Consider the following 12,998-nt stretch of genomic DNA (forward strand, 5'->3'; position numbering starts at 1 on the left):
CCATCGTGCCAGCCCGGCACTGCCGTCACAGGAGGGGACATTGCACAAGAGAGCCGCCCCTGGTGTCTGCAGCAGGGAAGCAGCAGGGCCCTGCAAGAGTTGGGAAACGTCCCTGGGTGAGGAAGGTGGAAATGTAATAACAGGCTGCAGAGGTGACTTCATGTTTCCAGGCGGCTCCACGCCCTGCCTGGGGCAAACAGCTGAGCCCAGAGGCCACTGATCACTGGGCCTCCCTGGAGCGAACCTCTCGTGAAGCCCACCTAGCGCCAGCCCCGGGAGCTGTGCAGGACAGGACGCTCTCAGATCATGGCAAAGAGCTGGTTCCCCAGAGCCAGATCTGTCATTCTCCCAACACACACGCGTCTTCACTCGCCTCCAGCCCTCCCTCTTCCCTCTGCTGCTTCCCGTGAGGAGCTGCTGGGCCCAGGCCTGCCACTGTCATTCCTAACGCTGGGCACACCGGCCTGGCAGCTCCCCATGGCCCACAAAGCAGGACTCATGCGCCCTCCCCTCCCCAGAGCTGGCTGCAGGGACAGCTCCAGAACCCGCCCCTGCCCCTGGCACTCTGCCCCCGTGGGCTGGGGGCTAAGGGAGGGGTCGCTACGTCCTTCTCGCTCTCGCACCGGGTCTCTGACGCTCCCTCGGGGGCAGGGATAAGCCCCCCAATGGCCTGGGCTACCGCGTGTGTGTCCTGTGCTCTGGATCCCGCCCCCTCCATCTCTGTCCCCCCCGCACCGCGGGTGCCCTCAGCTGATGTCTAACGCCGGGACTTGCACGTCTCTGTGCTGCTGACCCTCGTCTCTGGGGTGTGACTGGATGAGGGGCGTGGGGCAGGGGCGTGGGGCGGTCTTGGGGATCCCACCCTGTGCCTGGGGCCCGTGGACTCCCGAGCCGCTCATGTGCCCAGCCCCAGCCCCACTCACATCCTGCCTCCAGCCCAGCCCGACTCCTGCTCTCCCCTTAGCTCTGCCCCTCTGACCCAGCAGCTCCACCTCACATGGGACCCCATGCTCCTCACTCCCTCATTGGCCTGGCTGCCCTGTCAATCAGCCTGACCTGGAGCACTGGCCTCTCCCCATTGGCCCTGGGGACTGTCAGCCTCAGAGTCCTGATTTCCCATTGGTCCTCCCCCTTTCCTTTTCTCTCACCACACCCCACTCACGGGGAATGTCCTTGGCCAGTCAGGTGCAGCTGTGTGAGTTCCCCTCCCGCCTCAGGCAGAAGGCACCTGGCTTGCTTTGCCATCTGAGCACTTGCTCTGGCTGGTCGCCCTGCCAGCCACGGTCCCTCTCTTCTGGCTGCCGTGCCAGCCGCTCATTCCACTCCCACCGGCCGCCTGTTTGCTGCTTCTGCAGGCTGACTGTTCGCCCTTCCCGCCAGCTGACTGTCAGTTATCTACTGTGGCCACCTCTCTGCTGTGACCTCTGCAGAGTGATTTTCAGCTTTTCCCAGGCTGGGCAGAAACACTGTCCCACCACCAGTGATTTCAGCTCTCATTTAAACACTTACAATAACAAAGGCTTCTAATGGAGCCTATTTAGCTCTGTCTTTGAACAGTGGGAAGAAACCAGGTTAACCCAGATGGGGGACCCTTGGGGAGAGTCCACACCGCCTGGCTGGGACACCATCCCCACCCCTCTTACTCTCACAGGGCTCTGGCATTCACGCCCCTGGCTTAACGAGGTCCTTTCAGTTGAGGTGATCCCCTCATTTGGGACAGGTTAAGCACAGTCCTGGTCGCCTTTATTCATGCAATAAAGACAACAACACTGACAACATTTCACTACCTACCCCTGCATTCAGTACTAAAGTGATTTGTAACCCAGCACCAGTCAAAGTTGATCACTTTGAGCAACAGGGCTCTAGCTGATGTCGGGTGTGGCTGGGGTCCGGAGCAGGAACCCCAGAGAAAGTCTTTCCCCTGGGATTCAGAGGCAGGTCCCACGGGTCTGGTCGCTCCGGTGGGGATGGAAAAGCAAGCCGGAGTGTGGGAAGGGAGCAGGGTCCATCGGCTCACACCCCCGGCCTCCGGCAGCAGGCCCCTCTCCTGCCCAAAGGGACAGTCCTACGGCCCCAGCGTCTGCGGGGAGTCTCAGGGTGGCAGAGCCAGGCTGCCACTGCGGGGCGAAGCCGTGCTCATGCAGCCCCAGGGCACCGTCTGCAGCTCGCTGCGCTGGGGAGATGCTACGAGAGGTGGGGCTACAGAGGGAACATGCTCCTCTTGTAGCGAAGGTCCTGTGGGGCCGGGGACTGCGATCCTCGGGATCTGGTGTCTCCAGCACACAAACAGCTGCTATCTGGAGCCAGGGACTATGGGGCAGCTCACGCTCTAGTGACACTGTCCAGTGCCTGCCACCCCCCAGGAGACCCCCTTTCACCAGGGACATGAGCCTGGGGCACAGGCTCCAGCTGCAGGGGGGTTGTCCCGGGGGACATGCAGGGACAGTGAGGCCCAAGCCAGGAAATCACAGGGAGGCCAGCTGAGCTGAGCTCTTTATTACACAAGCCACGTGCGGGGCGAGATCAGGCCCACGGGCGACTGGGGGTGGGTGTCAGGTGGGGACTGGATTGGCGGATCCTGTCCCATCCCCCCACAGGCCCTGCTGTCACGCTCTCGGCTCGTCCCGGTCTCTCTCTCTGGTCGGCCCTGTGGAAGAAGGGACAGTCGGTCAGGCCAGGGGCTGCTCCTGAGGCTGGGGGGCAGGGAGGGAGGTGACAGCAGCAAGGACCTGCAATCCCGGACCGCCTCATGCGCAGGGCTGGGCACAGAGATCCCGGCACGCAGGGGGCCCCTCGGTGTCAGGTGCAGGCAGAGCGGTTCTGCCTGGGGGGGGGGGGTCGGGGGCACGGCGGATGCGGCTGCTCCCGGCCCTTCCCAGGCAATCGCCGTCCTTGCAGCAGGGCTGAGGGCACGGGGCTGGGTGACCTCGGGAGCCACCACTGGGCAAACTCCCTGGCACAGAGCAGCCCCGGGGAGGAGGCAGGAGACCCAGCCAGCCGATATCACCCCTGAGCAGCCCTCTCCCCATCTCCACGCCAGCCTCCCGCAGCCCTTCGCCTCGTCCCCAGAGAGCTGGGAGCACCGTGGGGGGAGAGGGCAATCTGCACTCCCAGCTTCCACGCAGACCCCAGGCCTGGGGGGAGCTGGGTCACTCGGAGCAGGTCTGTGATGCTGGGGCCCTGCCCCTGTCTGCGTCACCCCGATTCCTCCCAGCGCTCAGAGATGGGGGCAGGGAGCCCTTGTGCCTGGTGATCAGAACGGCCCCGTGCAGCGGGAGGCAGGACTCGCTCGGCAGAGCCCCGGCACTACGCTGAACCTCACCTGCCGCGGGGGTTTGGCAAGTCCGGCCGCACAGGGCCGGGTTTACAAAGACGCCAGTGGCTCCAGGGAGCCTGGCCCATGCTCAGAAGGGGCCCCGGCCTGCTCTGCTTGCACTGCGCCCCGAGAGCCCACCGGCTCCCCCCGCCCACCACTGGCTCCTCTCCACCTGCCTGCTGGCTGGCCAAGGGCTCCTCTCCTCCCCCGGCCCCATTCCCCTGCTCCCCCAGCCCTCTGGCCAGACCCCAGTGCACCTCCGGCTCTGGCAGTCTCTGCTTCCCACCACCTGAGGGGCCCTGCCTGTCTCCCAGAGCTGAGCCACCTGGGATGGTGCAGGAGCCTGGCCAGTCTCAGCCAGTTGGGGGTGGGGGGGGGACAGTGCTGGGGGCTTGTCTGGGCCCCTCCAGTAAAGTGGGTCCTGAGGGAGCCCGGCTGGGGCAGGCTCTGGCCTTGCTGATTGCGCCACTCCCGAGGGGCCGAAGCAATTCCCTGCCCCAGGCCCAGCGCTGGGGGCGCTGCCGGCTCAGCCTGGCAGACACAGTCGCCTCCCAGCAGGGCCGGTGAGTGCGGCTGGGAGGGAGTGGGTCTCTGGGAGGCCTGGGGGGTGGGGTGCTGGGCTGTGAGCGGGGGGGAAGATGTGTGTGTTGGGGCACTAGGGAGTGGGGGCTCTATGTGGAGTGCTGGGCTGTGGGGGGGGGCTGTGAGCAGGGGGGCACTGGGCAGGGGTGATGTTCTGCAGGGCGCTGGGCATTTGCAAAGGGTCTGGGGGGGGTTCTGGCCATAGGGAGTCATGGGGGTTTTGGGGGGGGGCTGTGTGCGTGGCATGGGCCATGCTGGCGGCACAGGGCTGGGCAGGCCACTGTGCATCTGACAATTGCCGGTTAGTAAATAGTCCCCTGCACTGGGCTGGGTGAAGCGGGGCCGCCCCTGCCATGCCATGCCCCTGGCCAGCCCCTCGCCCCGGGGACAGACCCCCCCCACCCCGTGCCATGCTCCATTGCCCCCATTGGGGCCCACAAATATGTTTGGCGCCAGGCCCACAAAAGGTTAATCCGGCCCTGCGGCCACACCCAACACTGCAGCACTTTTCTGCTGCAGGGCACTCGTCATCACTGAAGCAGAGCAGAGCACAGATCCCCATGGTGTCTGGGGGAACACGCGGCAGAACCCGGGTTTCTCTGGAAGACAGAACGGTCCCACGGCACTGAGCCACCTGGCTGATAACAAAGCCCAACAGCTCCATGTGGGGCTGAGCGGGGTCCTCAGAGAAACGCACCAGCCCTGGAGACAGCAGTGAGAGATTAGATACCAGATGGAAAACTGCCCCCAGGCCTGCGCTCAGGGCACCCCTGGCCTCTGCCCTAGAGCTAGGGGTCCCCGTCCAGTCCCTCTCCAGTCCCCGTCTCTCTGTAGTTCTCTGTGAATCCTGCACAGAGCTCGTGTCTCACATGCTGGGCTGATGGGAGATCCTGGCTGTGCCGCGCCCAGCCCCTTTGGGGGCCATAACAGTAACAGCGTTTCCAATGGGTGCAGAGTGGCCGGCGGGAGGGCCAAGGGCTCGTCCCAGCTGCGCTCTCACCCCTGAAAGAGGCACCTCCCTGGGTAGCCGTTTGTTCCGTTTGACAACAGGAGAAGGGGAGCAGTTGCTTCAGCAGCTGAACGCCCAACGGCCTCAGGAAGGGGCCGGTCAGTTCCTGTTCCAACGCGAAATGTAGCAACAGGACAGCAGCTGCGCAACGTGGCAACTACCTGCTCAGGTCAGAGCTTTATACCCCACCCCCCGACCCTAACAAGGCCAGGGTGGGCTGACACTGGCAATCCGAGTCCCTGCGTCTCAGGGGAACGGTGACAGACACAGCGCTGGAACAGGGCCGGATTAATCTTTTGTGGGCCCCTATGTAGTCACTGTGCGCTCCGAGGGTGGGCCTGGTGGGGCAGTGCCAGTGGTGCCATAGCATACCCGATACTGAACCTCAGAGACATTTTTCATTTTGATCACACACCCCTCCATGACTGTACGCATTGCCACACACAGCTCCCTCAGCCCCCGGTTCTTCTCACTGAGCTGTACCCATGAGGGTTCACCAGTGTCCACAGTGAGCAGAACTTTCACAGTGATCAAGGAAACTCCCCACAGATTTATCTCCTTCCTCATTCAGACCTTCTCTAGCCATGTCTCCAGTACCCCCCACGTCACCAGTCACGGCATGTGGTGCTAGCCTCAGCTCAGAGTTCTAAAGCCAGCAGACACCTGATCAGTTCTGACAGATCCCCCGCTCAGCCCCCATCCTGCCATGTGAGCCAGCCACCTGCAAACACCATCTCCCCACAGTCAGGCCTTAGCCCTTGGGAATCTGAAGCCACCAGCCTCTCTCCCTCTGCTCCCATCTACATGCTAGTCTGCTACCTGGTCACCACCACCTCTCCCCATGCTTGTTTCCTTTCTACTTTGGACATGCTCCCACCCAGCTGGAAGCTCCCTCTGCCAGCCTGACCTGCTCCCTCCGTCCCTGCTCCCCTTGACGTTCCTGTCCTACTGGTGACCTCTGTTCCTTGAGGTTAACTCCAGCGTCTGTATCTGCTCTAGCTTAATGGCCCCAGTAGTCACAGAGCCACTTGCAGCTTCTCTGGCTACAGCCATGGGGCCAGTTCCCAGAGGCCAGCCTTAGCCAGCTGCAGCTACTAGCCGCAGGAGGGGTGGCAATGCCAGGGCTGAGCGTGCTTGAACCTTGCAACGGCAGCACCAGGGACTCTAAATCCTCAGCCCTGGCCCTAGGCAGCTGCAGACTCTGGAGTTAGGCACTTCCCTCCCCTAGGCCATGGCTTTAAATACCTGAGACTCCCATCACCTGCAGCAGAGGCCACCAATTCCCACGCCCCCCTCAGCCAGCACCTAGTCGTGCAGAAAGTGCAGCCTGGATGATTTTGGCGGCTGGGGTGCCAGGAGGTTCCCATCCCTGAGCAGCAGCCCTGCAACAAGCTCACATGCCCCCCCTCTGCTGTGAGACCAGGACCCTGTGAAGACAGTGGAGTTACCCCGTGTATAACCAGCTCTGTCCAAAGCCTGTTGAAGTGAGTGGGAGGCTTTTCATTGTCTTTAACGGGCTGTGTATAGACGCAAAGGCCCCATTCTAGACTCCAGGAGCAAAGTGCCTGCTGTGCGGCACTGGTTTACTAGTGTAACAGGAAGGTCTCACATCACCTAGTGAATAAGCAACACCTCCTACAGCACCTAATGCTTTCTGAGACGCCTCCCACCCAATTACTAAATGTGAACCTGCTTCGCTTACAAGGGCTGAACAGATCAGGTGGGATGGTCACAAAATCAAGGCACTTCTGCATTCAGCAGGAATTTGGGATGTGCACAGAACACAGACAGGACTGGTTCCCGCATGGTTACAGAACTGCAGTAAAGTGGAACAATTTTCAGCTTGTGTGATTGGAGGATATCTGGATCCATATTCTAAGACTGTCCTACATAAATGAGGAAAAGTTGAGGAGTGTTTATTATTCTTTTGTTCCACTCTTTGTTTCTGTGGGGAATTTGCCAATGCAATATCACTGTCTTCCTTTTAAACAAACAAAACTAAAAAAAAATGGCAATGGCTGTTGAAAATAGCAATTCCAGCCCTAGTTAGCACTGGGAAGACCCCAGCATTTGTTGCTCACTTTTATCCTACTTTTTCTACAGCAAATGACAGTGAATCCGCATATTTGATTTGGGAGAAATGCAGTAACAGTTGCCCACATTGAGCTTGAGCACTCCTGAATTTTGAGGTGTTCAGATCTGGAAGGCAGGTGCTAGATTTCCTTTCTGAATATTAGATACACCTGGAAAGGAAAAAGTCAATTTCTATTTTCATGGCTCAGAAGTGGAAATCCTCCTGTGCTGTATCTGAAGCTGCCCAGGTCCTTTAGCAGAGCCTCCCCTCCCTTACTTACCATTATAACTTCTGGTGGGACCCACGTACCTCCCTTGCCAGGCTTCAGATAGAGGGGGGCACTGTCTATTTAGTCCACCTGGTTCCTTCTTTGGGGGCTGCCAGGCGAGGTGACACCAGCATCCCTAAGCCAGTCTGGGGAAGTCTTCTGAGGGTGATATCGGGGCCAAAGCCTTCGACTCCTTGGGCACACTTGTTCCCCATTCACACGGCCACCCTGCTCTAGCAGCCAGCTCCCCAGCCACAGCAAGCTGCAGCACATGGAGTCTCACAGCTTCCCCCTCCCTTTCCTGTTGATAGCAGCCAAGGGAATGCTGGGAAATGTAGTTCCTTCCCTACTCCAGGGCAGGCCCTCTAGGCAGGGAGCTGGCCAGGGAACTACAGCTCCCAGGACCCCGTGGGGTCTCAGCTCCCATGCTGGATCCAGGCTGCTCTGAGGCTCTGTTTCTGCAGAGGGGGGGAAGCGAGTGTTACGGGCCCCTTCTGAGCTTGGGCCCGGCCCTATGGTGCCACTGGCGCCATGGTAAATCCGGTACAGCACTGGAATCAGTCTGGCTCACCTGTGCGTTCGTGGTGTTAACACAGGGGGTGGGATGACAGGAATCTGTTTAGTGTTTATTGAATGCTGGTGTGTTGCCGCCTGCATTCATCTCGCTTACAGCATCCGTATCCCATAGTGTACGGTAATATTTGAGCAGTCATATGGTGAGTCCCTGTGACTGTGTAACTCGCCAGAGGGGAGAAAGCCGTGAATTAGTGTGAATGGCTGATCTCCTGCAGAAGCTGTTATGTCCTGCCAACAGGAACGGGCCATTGACACCAGACGGACTATTGTGGGGCATTAAAGAGGACAAACGATGTTTGTTGTTTTGCCCTCCCTGCCCCCGTGAGGATGAGTCGGGCTAGTGGATTCCTCCCATCACTGAGTTTGCAGCTGAGATCACAAGGACAGATGGGGATAAAGCCCCCAAACAGAAGGAACTGATGCTCACTAGGCTGCTTGGACTCTGGGGTGGGCAGGTTTCTAGGCACAAGCATTAATGCTCTGGGGGATGTCGAGGACTTGGTCACGAGGGCATGAGAGCCGTGCGCACATCCGAACCCCATGAAAACCCGTTTCTTAATGGTCACTTCATTTACATATTGGTTGAAGAACGTTTAGGGCCGGATTTTCAGAAACTAAGGTTAGGCAGATAAAACGTATGTGCAACTGCAAACCCCGTTTGCTAACAGTTACAGACTGTGTATGCAAACTCTCAGTCCACACGTGCATACGACTGCTCATGGCCATTTCATGCAGGGCTCCTTCACGGTACAGCCAGGGCTGGTTGTTTATGATACTTATGGCACAGATTCATACGCTGAACATTTTTTTCGTGATGGTCTCCCCTGCCCTGACCTCCCACAGCAGGACTAGAATCCAGCCCCCAGAACGAGCAAGCTATTTTTATTTAGTCCCGTTTCCCACCCTGGACTCCTGGGGACCAGTCCCACCAGCAGATGTGTTAATTCTCAGGCTGTCCCAGCTCGCTGAGCTGCCCAGCCCAGGTGAGCGGGTTCACGCGCTTGGTCCCCTTACCGCGTTTCCTGCAGGCCCGCTGGCACTCCTGGAGAGTTCTAAAGTTGTTCCCGTTGCCCTGGCAGCCGCCGTAGATGAATATTTTGCACGTCCTGCTGGCCGGGTGGTAGAAGAAGCGACGGATGTACATCTTGCAAGGGCCCGTCTCAGGCGGGAGTCGGCAAATGTCACCTGGAGAGAGGCGATGGGTTATAAGAAGGGCAGAGATCTGCAAGGGAGCTTAGGTAGTGAACCCAGACTGGAGGGGAAGTGGGGATGCCTGGAGTGAAAATTACAGCTGCAGGCATATTATACTGACACAGGAAGAGAAGGGAGTTACCTCATAAGTGGAGAACCAGTGTTGACAGGGCCAATTCAATCAGGGTGGATGTGGTCCACTGCCAATAACTGATGAACTATGGACTGCACCCTCAGCAACAACAGTGATAATGTAGGATGACGCTAAAGAGCGTCTGCACACCCGGCTTGTAACAAATAACGCCGGAAGGTGGCTGCTGCTTCGGCTCTCTGGACCCCAGGATCCCTGAGCCAAAGGCAACCTGGGCTCGTGGGCGCTCTCCCAGGGTTAGAGAGGAAATGCCCAGCACCCATGGCAGCTGTGTGAGCCATTTCTCCAGCACAGAAGTGTCTGAAACTGGGACTCACTCCTGCTCCTTCAGCCCCCGCCCCAGCTGTGCCAGAGATGAGCATGACTCCTCTGAGCCGGGCCAGCAGGTCTGCGGTTCTGGGTGCCAGAGAACAGACGTGTTCAGCAGGATTGTTATTGGCATTAACGCCCTAGCCAGGGGCCTTCCAGAGCCGGCTGGAATGCAGCTACCAGGACTCAGGGACCTTCCATTTAGATTCATCTCCCAGCATGAGCTGTACCATGGACTCCTCTCCCACGCTCGTCCTCAGCCCTCCTCCCTTTGCCTGGTCACACTGTGAGCTCCTCGGGGCCAGGGCTGCCTCTCACTGCATCTCTGCAGCGCCCGGCATGATGGGGGCCTGGCTCTGCTGGATCCTCTAGGCACTGCTGTGATGCAGCCAGTCAGTCATTAGAGTGGAGATCAGTCTCTGTGGCCCCAGCTGCTTTTCATTCACATCCTTTTGCCCAGCTCATGACCCAACTAGCTGAGTTTCTATTGCTCTTACCTGAGCTTCCACAGGTCTTGAGACATTCGTCCACATTGGGAAACCTGTTCCCATTGCCCCGGCAGCCGCCATAAATGAACTGCTCACACCTCTTGGTGGTCGAGTTGTAGAAGTAGCTGGGCATGTAGGCTAAACACGGGCCGGGATCCGCAGGGAGACTGCAGATCGCGTTCGCTATGGGGCAAAGACAGACGGGTTAGGAAGGAAGGGGGAACCCTGCAAAGGATCTCAGCTGCCTGATTCGAAACTAACGGGCCCAGTCTCAAGGGTCGATGGAAGCTGCAGTGCCTGGGGCGGGAGATGGGGCTAAACGAGGCCCTTGTTGCTAACGTGTGAGCGCTGTGAGCGTCTCTGGGGCATGGGGGACAGAGCCAGGAGGCTTCACTGGGGCGAAATGGGGGAGGCCCGGGGACAGCCCCACGCCCGGGGGTGAGAGACACGGGTTGGCAGCAGGCCCAGGGATGCTGCGAGGGGCTCTCACGTGGGGGATACGGGGCAGGAGCTGCTGAGAGCGAACGGGGCTAGGCAGGCTCAGGGCTGGGGGCAGGCAGGAGGGAAGCGCTGGCTGCCGGGCTGGGTGGGGAGCCAGGGGCAGGGAGCCCTCACCTTGACGGAGCTGCCCAGAGGCAGGCGGCAGCTCAGCCCAGAGGGCGAGGAGGCCCAGGAGGAGGAGGAGGCCTGATTTCATGGTGCTGCTGTGCCAGGATGCCCAGCGCCGAGCTGCACCGGCTTATATACCATCGTGCCAGCCCGGCACTGCCGTCACAGGAGGGGACATTGCACAAGAGAGCCGCCCCCGATGTCTGCCCCTCCCAAAGGGAACAGGGAAGCAGCAGGGCCCTGCAAGAGTTGGGAAACGTCCCTGGGTGAGGAAGGTGGCAATGTAATAACAGGCTGCAGAGGTGACTTCATGTTTCCAGGCGGCTCCACGCCCTGCCTGGGGCAAACAGCTGAGCCCAGAGGCCACTGATCACTGGGCCTCTCTGGAGCGAACCTCTCGTGAAGCTCACCCAGCGCCGGCCCCGGGAGCTGTACGGGACAGGACGCTCTCAGCTCATGGCAAAGAGCTGGTTCCCCAGAGCCAGATCTGTCATTCTCCCAACACACACGCGTCTTCATTCGCCTCCAGCCCTCCCTCTTCCCTCTGCTGCTTCCCGTGAGGAGCTGCTGGGCCCAGGCCTGCCACTGTCATTCCTAACGCTGGGCACACCGGCCTGGCAGCTCCCCATGGCCCACAAAGCAGGACTCATGCGCCCTCCCCTCCCCAGAGCTGGCGGCAGGGACAGCTCCAGAACCCGCCCCTGCCCCCCGCACTCTGCCCCCGTGGGCTGGGGGCTAAGGGAGGGGTCGCGACGTCCTTCTCGCTCTCGCACCGGGTCTCTGACGCGCCTTCGGGGGCAGGGATAAGCCCCCCAATGGCCTGGGCTACCGCGTGTGTGTCCTGTGCTCTGGATCCCGCCCCCTCCATCTCTGTCCCCCCCGCACCGCGGGTGCCCTCAGCTGATGTCTAACGCCGGGACTTGCACGTCTCTGTGCTGCTGCTGACCCTCGTCTCTGGGGTGTGACTGGAGCAGGGGCGTGGGGAGGGCTTGGGGCTCCCACCCTGGGCCTGGAGCCCCTGGACTCCCGAGCTGCTCATGTGCCCAGCCCCGGCCCCAGCCCCACGCACATCCTGCCTCCAGCCCAGCCCGGCTCCTGCTCTCCCCTTAGCTCTGCCCCTGCAGCCCCACCTCACACCGGACCCCATGCTCCTCACTCCCTCATTGGCCTGGCTGCCCTGTCAATCAGCCTGACCTGGAGCACTGGCCTCTCCCCATTGGCCCTGGGGACTGTCAGCCTCAGAGTCCTGATTTCCCATTGGTCCTCCCCCTTTCCTTTTCTCTCACCACACCCCACTCACGGGGAATGTCCTCGGCCAGTCAGGTGCAGCTGTGTGAGTTCCCCTCCCGCCTCAGGCAGAAGGCACCTGGCTTGCTCTGCCATCTGAGCACTTGCTCTGGCTGGTCGCCCTGCCAGCCACGGTCCCTCTCTTCTGGCTGCCATGCCAGCCGCTCATTCCACTCCCACCGGCCGCCTGTGTGCTGCTTCTGCAGGCTGACTGTTCGCCGTTCCCGCCAGCTGACTGTCAGTTATCTACTGTGGCCACCTCTCTGCTGTGACCTCTGCAGTCAGTCTCTAAGGGTACGGCTACACTTACAGCTGTGCAGCGCTGGGAGTTACAGCTGTCTTCATACAGCTGTGTAGGGAAAGCGCTGGAGTGTGGCCACACTCACAGCTACCAGCGCTGCAGTGTGGCCACATTTGCAGCATTTGCAGCGCTGTTGGGAGTGGTGCATTATGGGCAGCCATCCCAGCGTTCAAGTGGCTGCAACGTGCTTTTCAAAAGAGGGGGGGTGGGGTGGAGTGTGACAGGGAGCGGGGGAGAGAGAGAGAGAGAGTGGATTTTTGGAGCTGACGCATAGTGTTGGCTCCCTGCCTTGCAAAATCTGAACATTTCCTCGACCCCTCATTCACTCTTAACTGCAAATAGCCTGCAGACGAGATAAGCAGCTGCTCCAACAGACTCCCTTTTTCCCCCTCCCACCTCCCACCCCCACCCCTGTTTTTCTCCTCAAGCAAACACTCATCCCCCTGCCTGCCTCATTCACAGCAAGGCAGTGGGTTATCTCAATTGATTGTTCACAGTCAGTTACAGATTGATCACAGCAAACAAGAGCTGTGTTTGTTTTTTAGATAAGCAGCTCCCGGACCCCCGAGATCACAACAAAACAAAGAGAGTAATTTAGTTAAAAGCATTCTGGGATATCTCCTAATACCGTGGAGGCCAATAACAGCGCTGGTGTGTGGCCACACTTTACGAGCAGTGCTGCATCACCAGCGCTGCACTCATTATACCCCAAGCAGACTAGGTGTACAGCCAGCGCTGCAGCCAGGGAGTTGCAGCGCTGGATGTGCCTTGCAGGTGTGGACAGTTACTAAGTTGCAGTGCTGGAAAGCCTCCACCAGTGCTGCAACTCTCCAGTGT

At 59.8% G+C, this 12,998-nt stretch overlaps 1 protein-coding gene across 1 annotated transcript; it reads right to left on the reverse strand.

Moving 5' to 3' along the window:
• Positions 1 to 2,397: 2,397 nt before the first annotated feature.
• Positions 2,398 to 10,783, reverse strand: LOC120380398 (kunitz-type serine protease inhibitor B1-like). Its single transcript, XM_039498131.1, has 4 exons — positions 10,580 to 10,783; positions 9,974 to 10,147; positions 8,840 to 9,010; positions 2,398 to 2,647 (listed from the first exon to the last, which is right to left on the reverse strand). The coding sequence occupies exons 1-4, from the start codon at positions 10,659 to 10,661 to the stop codon at positions 2,607 to 2,609; spliced, it is 468 nt and encodes a 155-aa protein (XP_039354065.1). The 5' UTR covers positions 10,662 to 10,783; the 3' UTR covers positions 2,398 to 2,606.
• Between the last annotated feature and the right edge of the window lie 2,215 nt (positions 10,784 to 12,998).

Source organism: Mauremys reevesii, linkage group 13, assembly GCF_016161935.1.
Source record: "Mauremys reevesii isolate NIE-2019 linkage group 13, ASM1616193v1, whole genome shotgun sequence".
Classification (NCBI taxonomy): domain Eukaryota; kingdom Metazoa; phylum Chordata; order Testudines; family Geoemydidae; genus Mauremys; species Mauremys reevesii.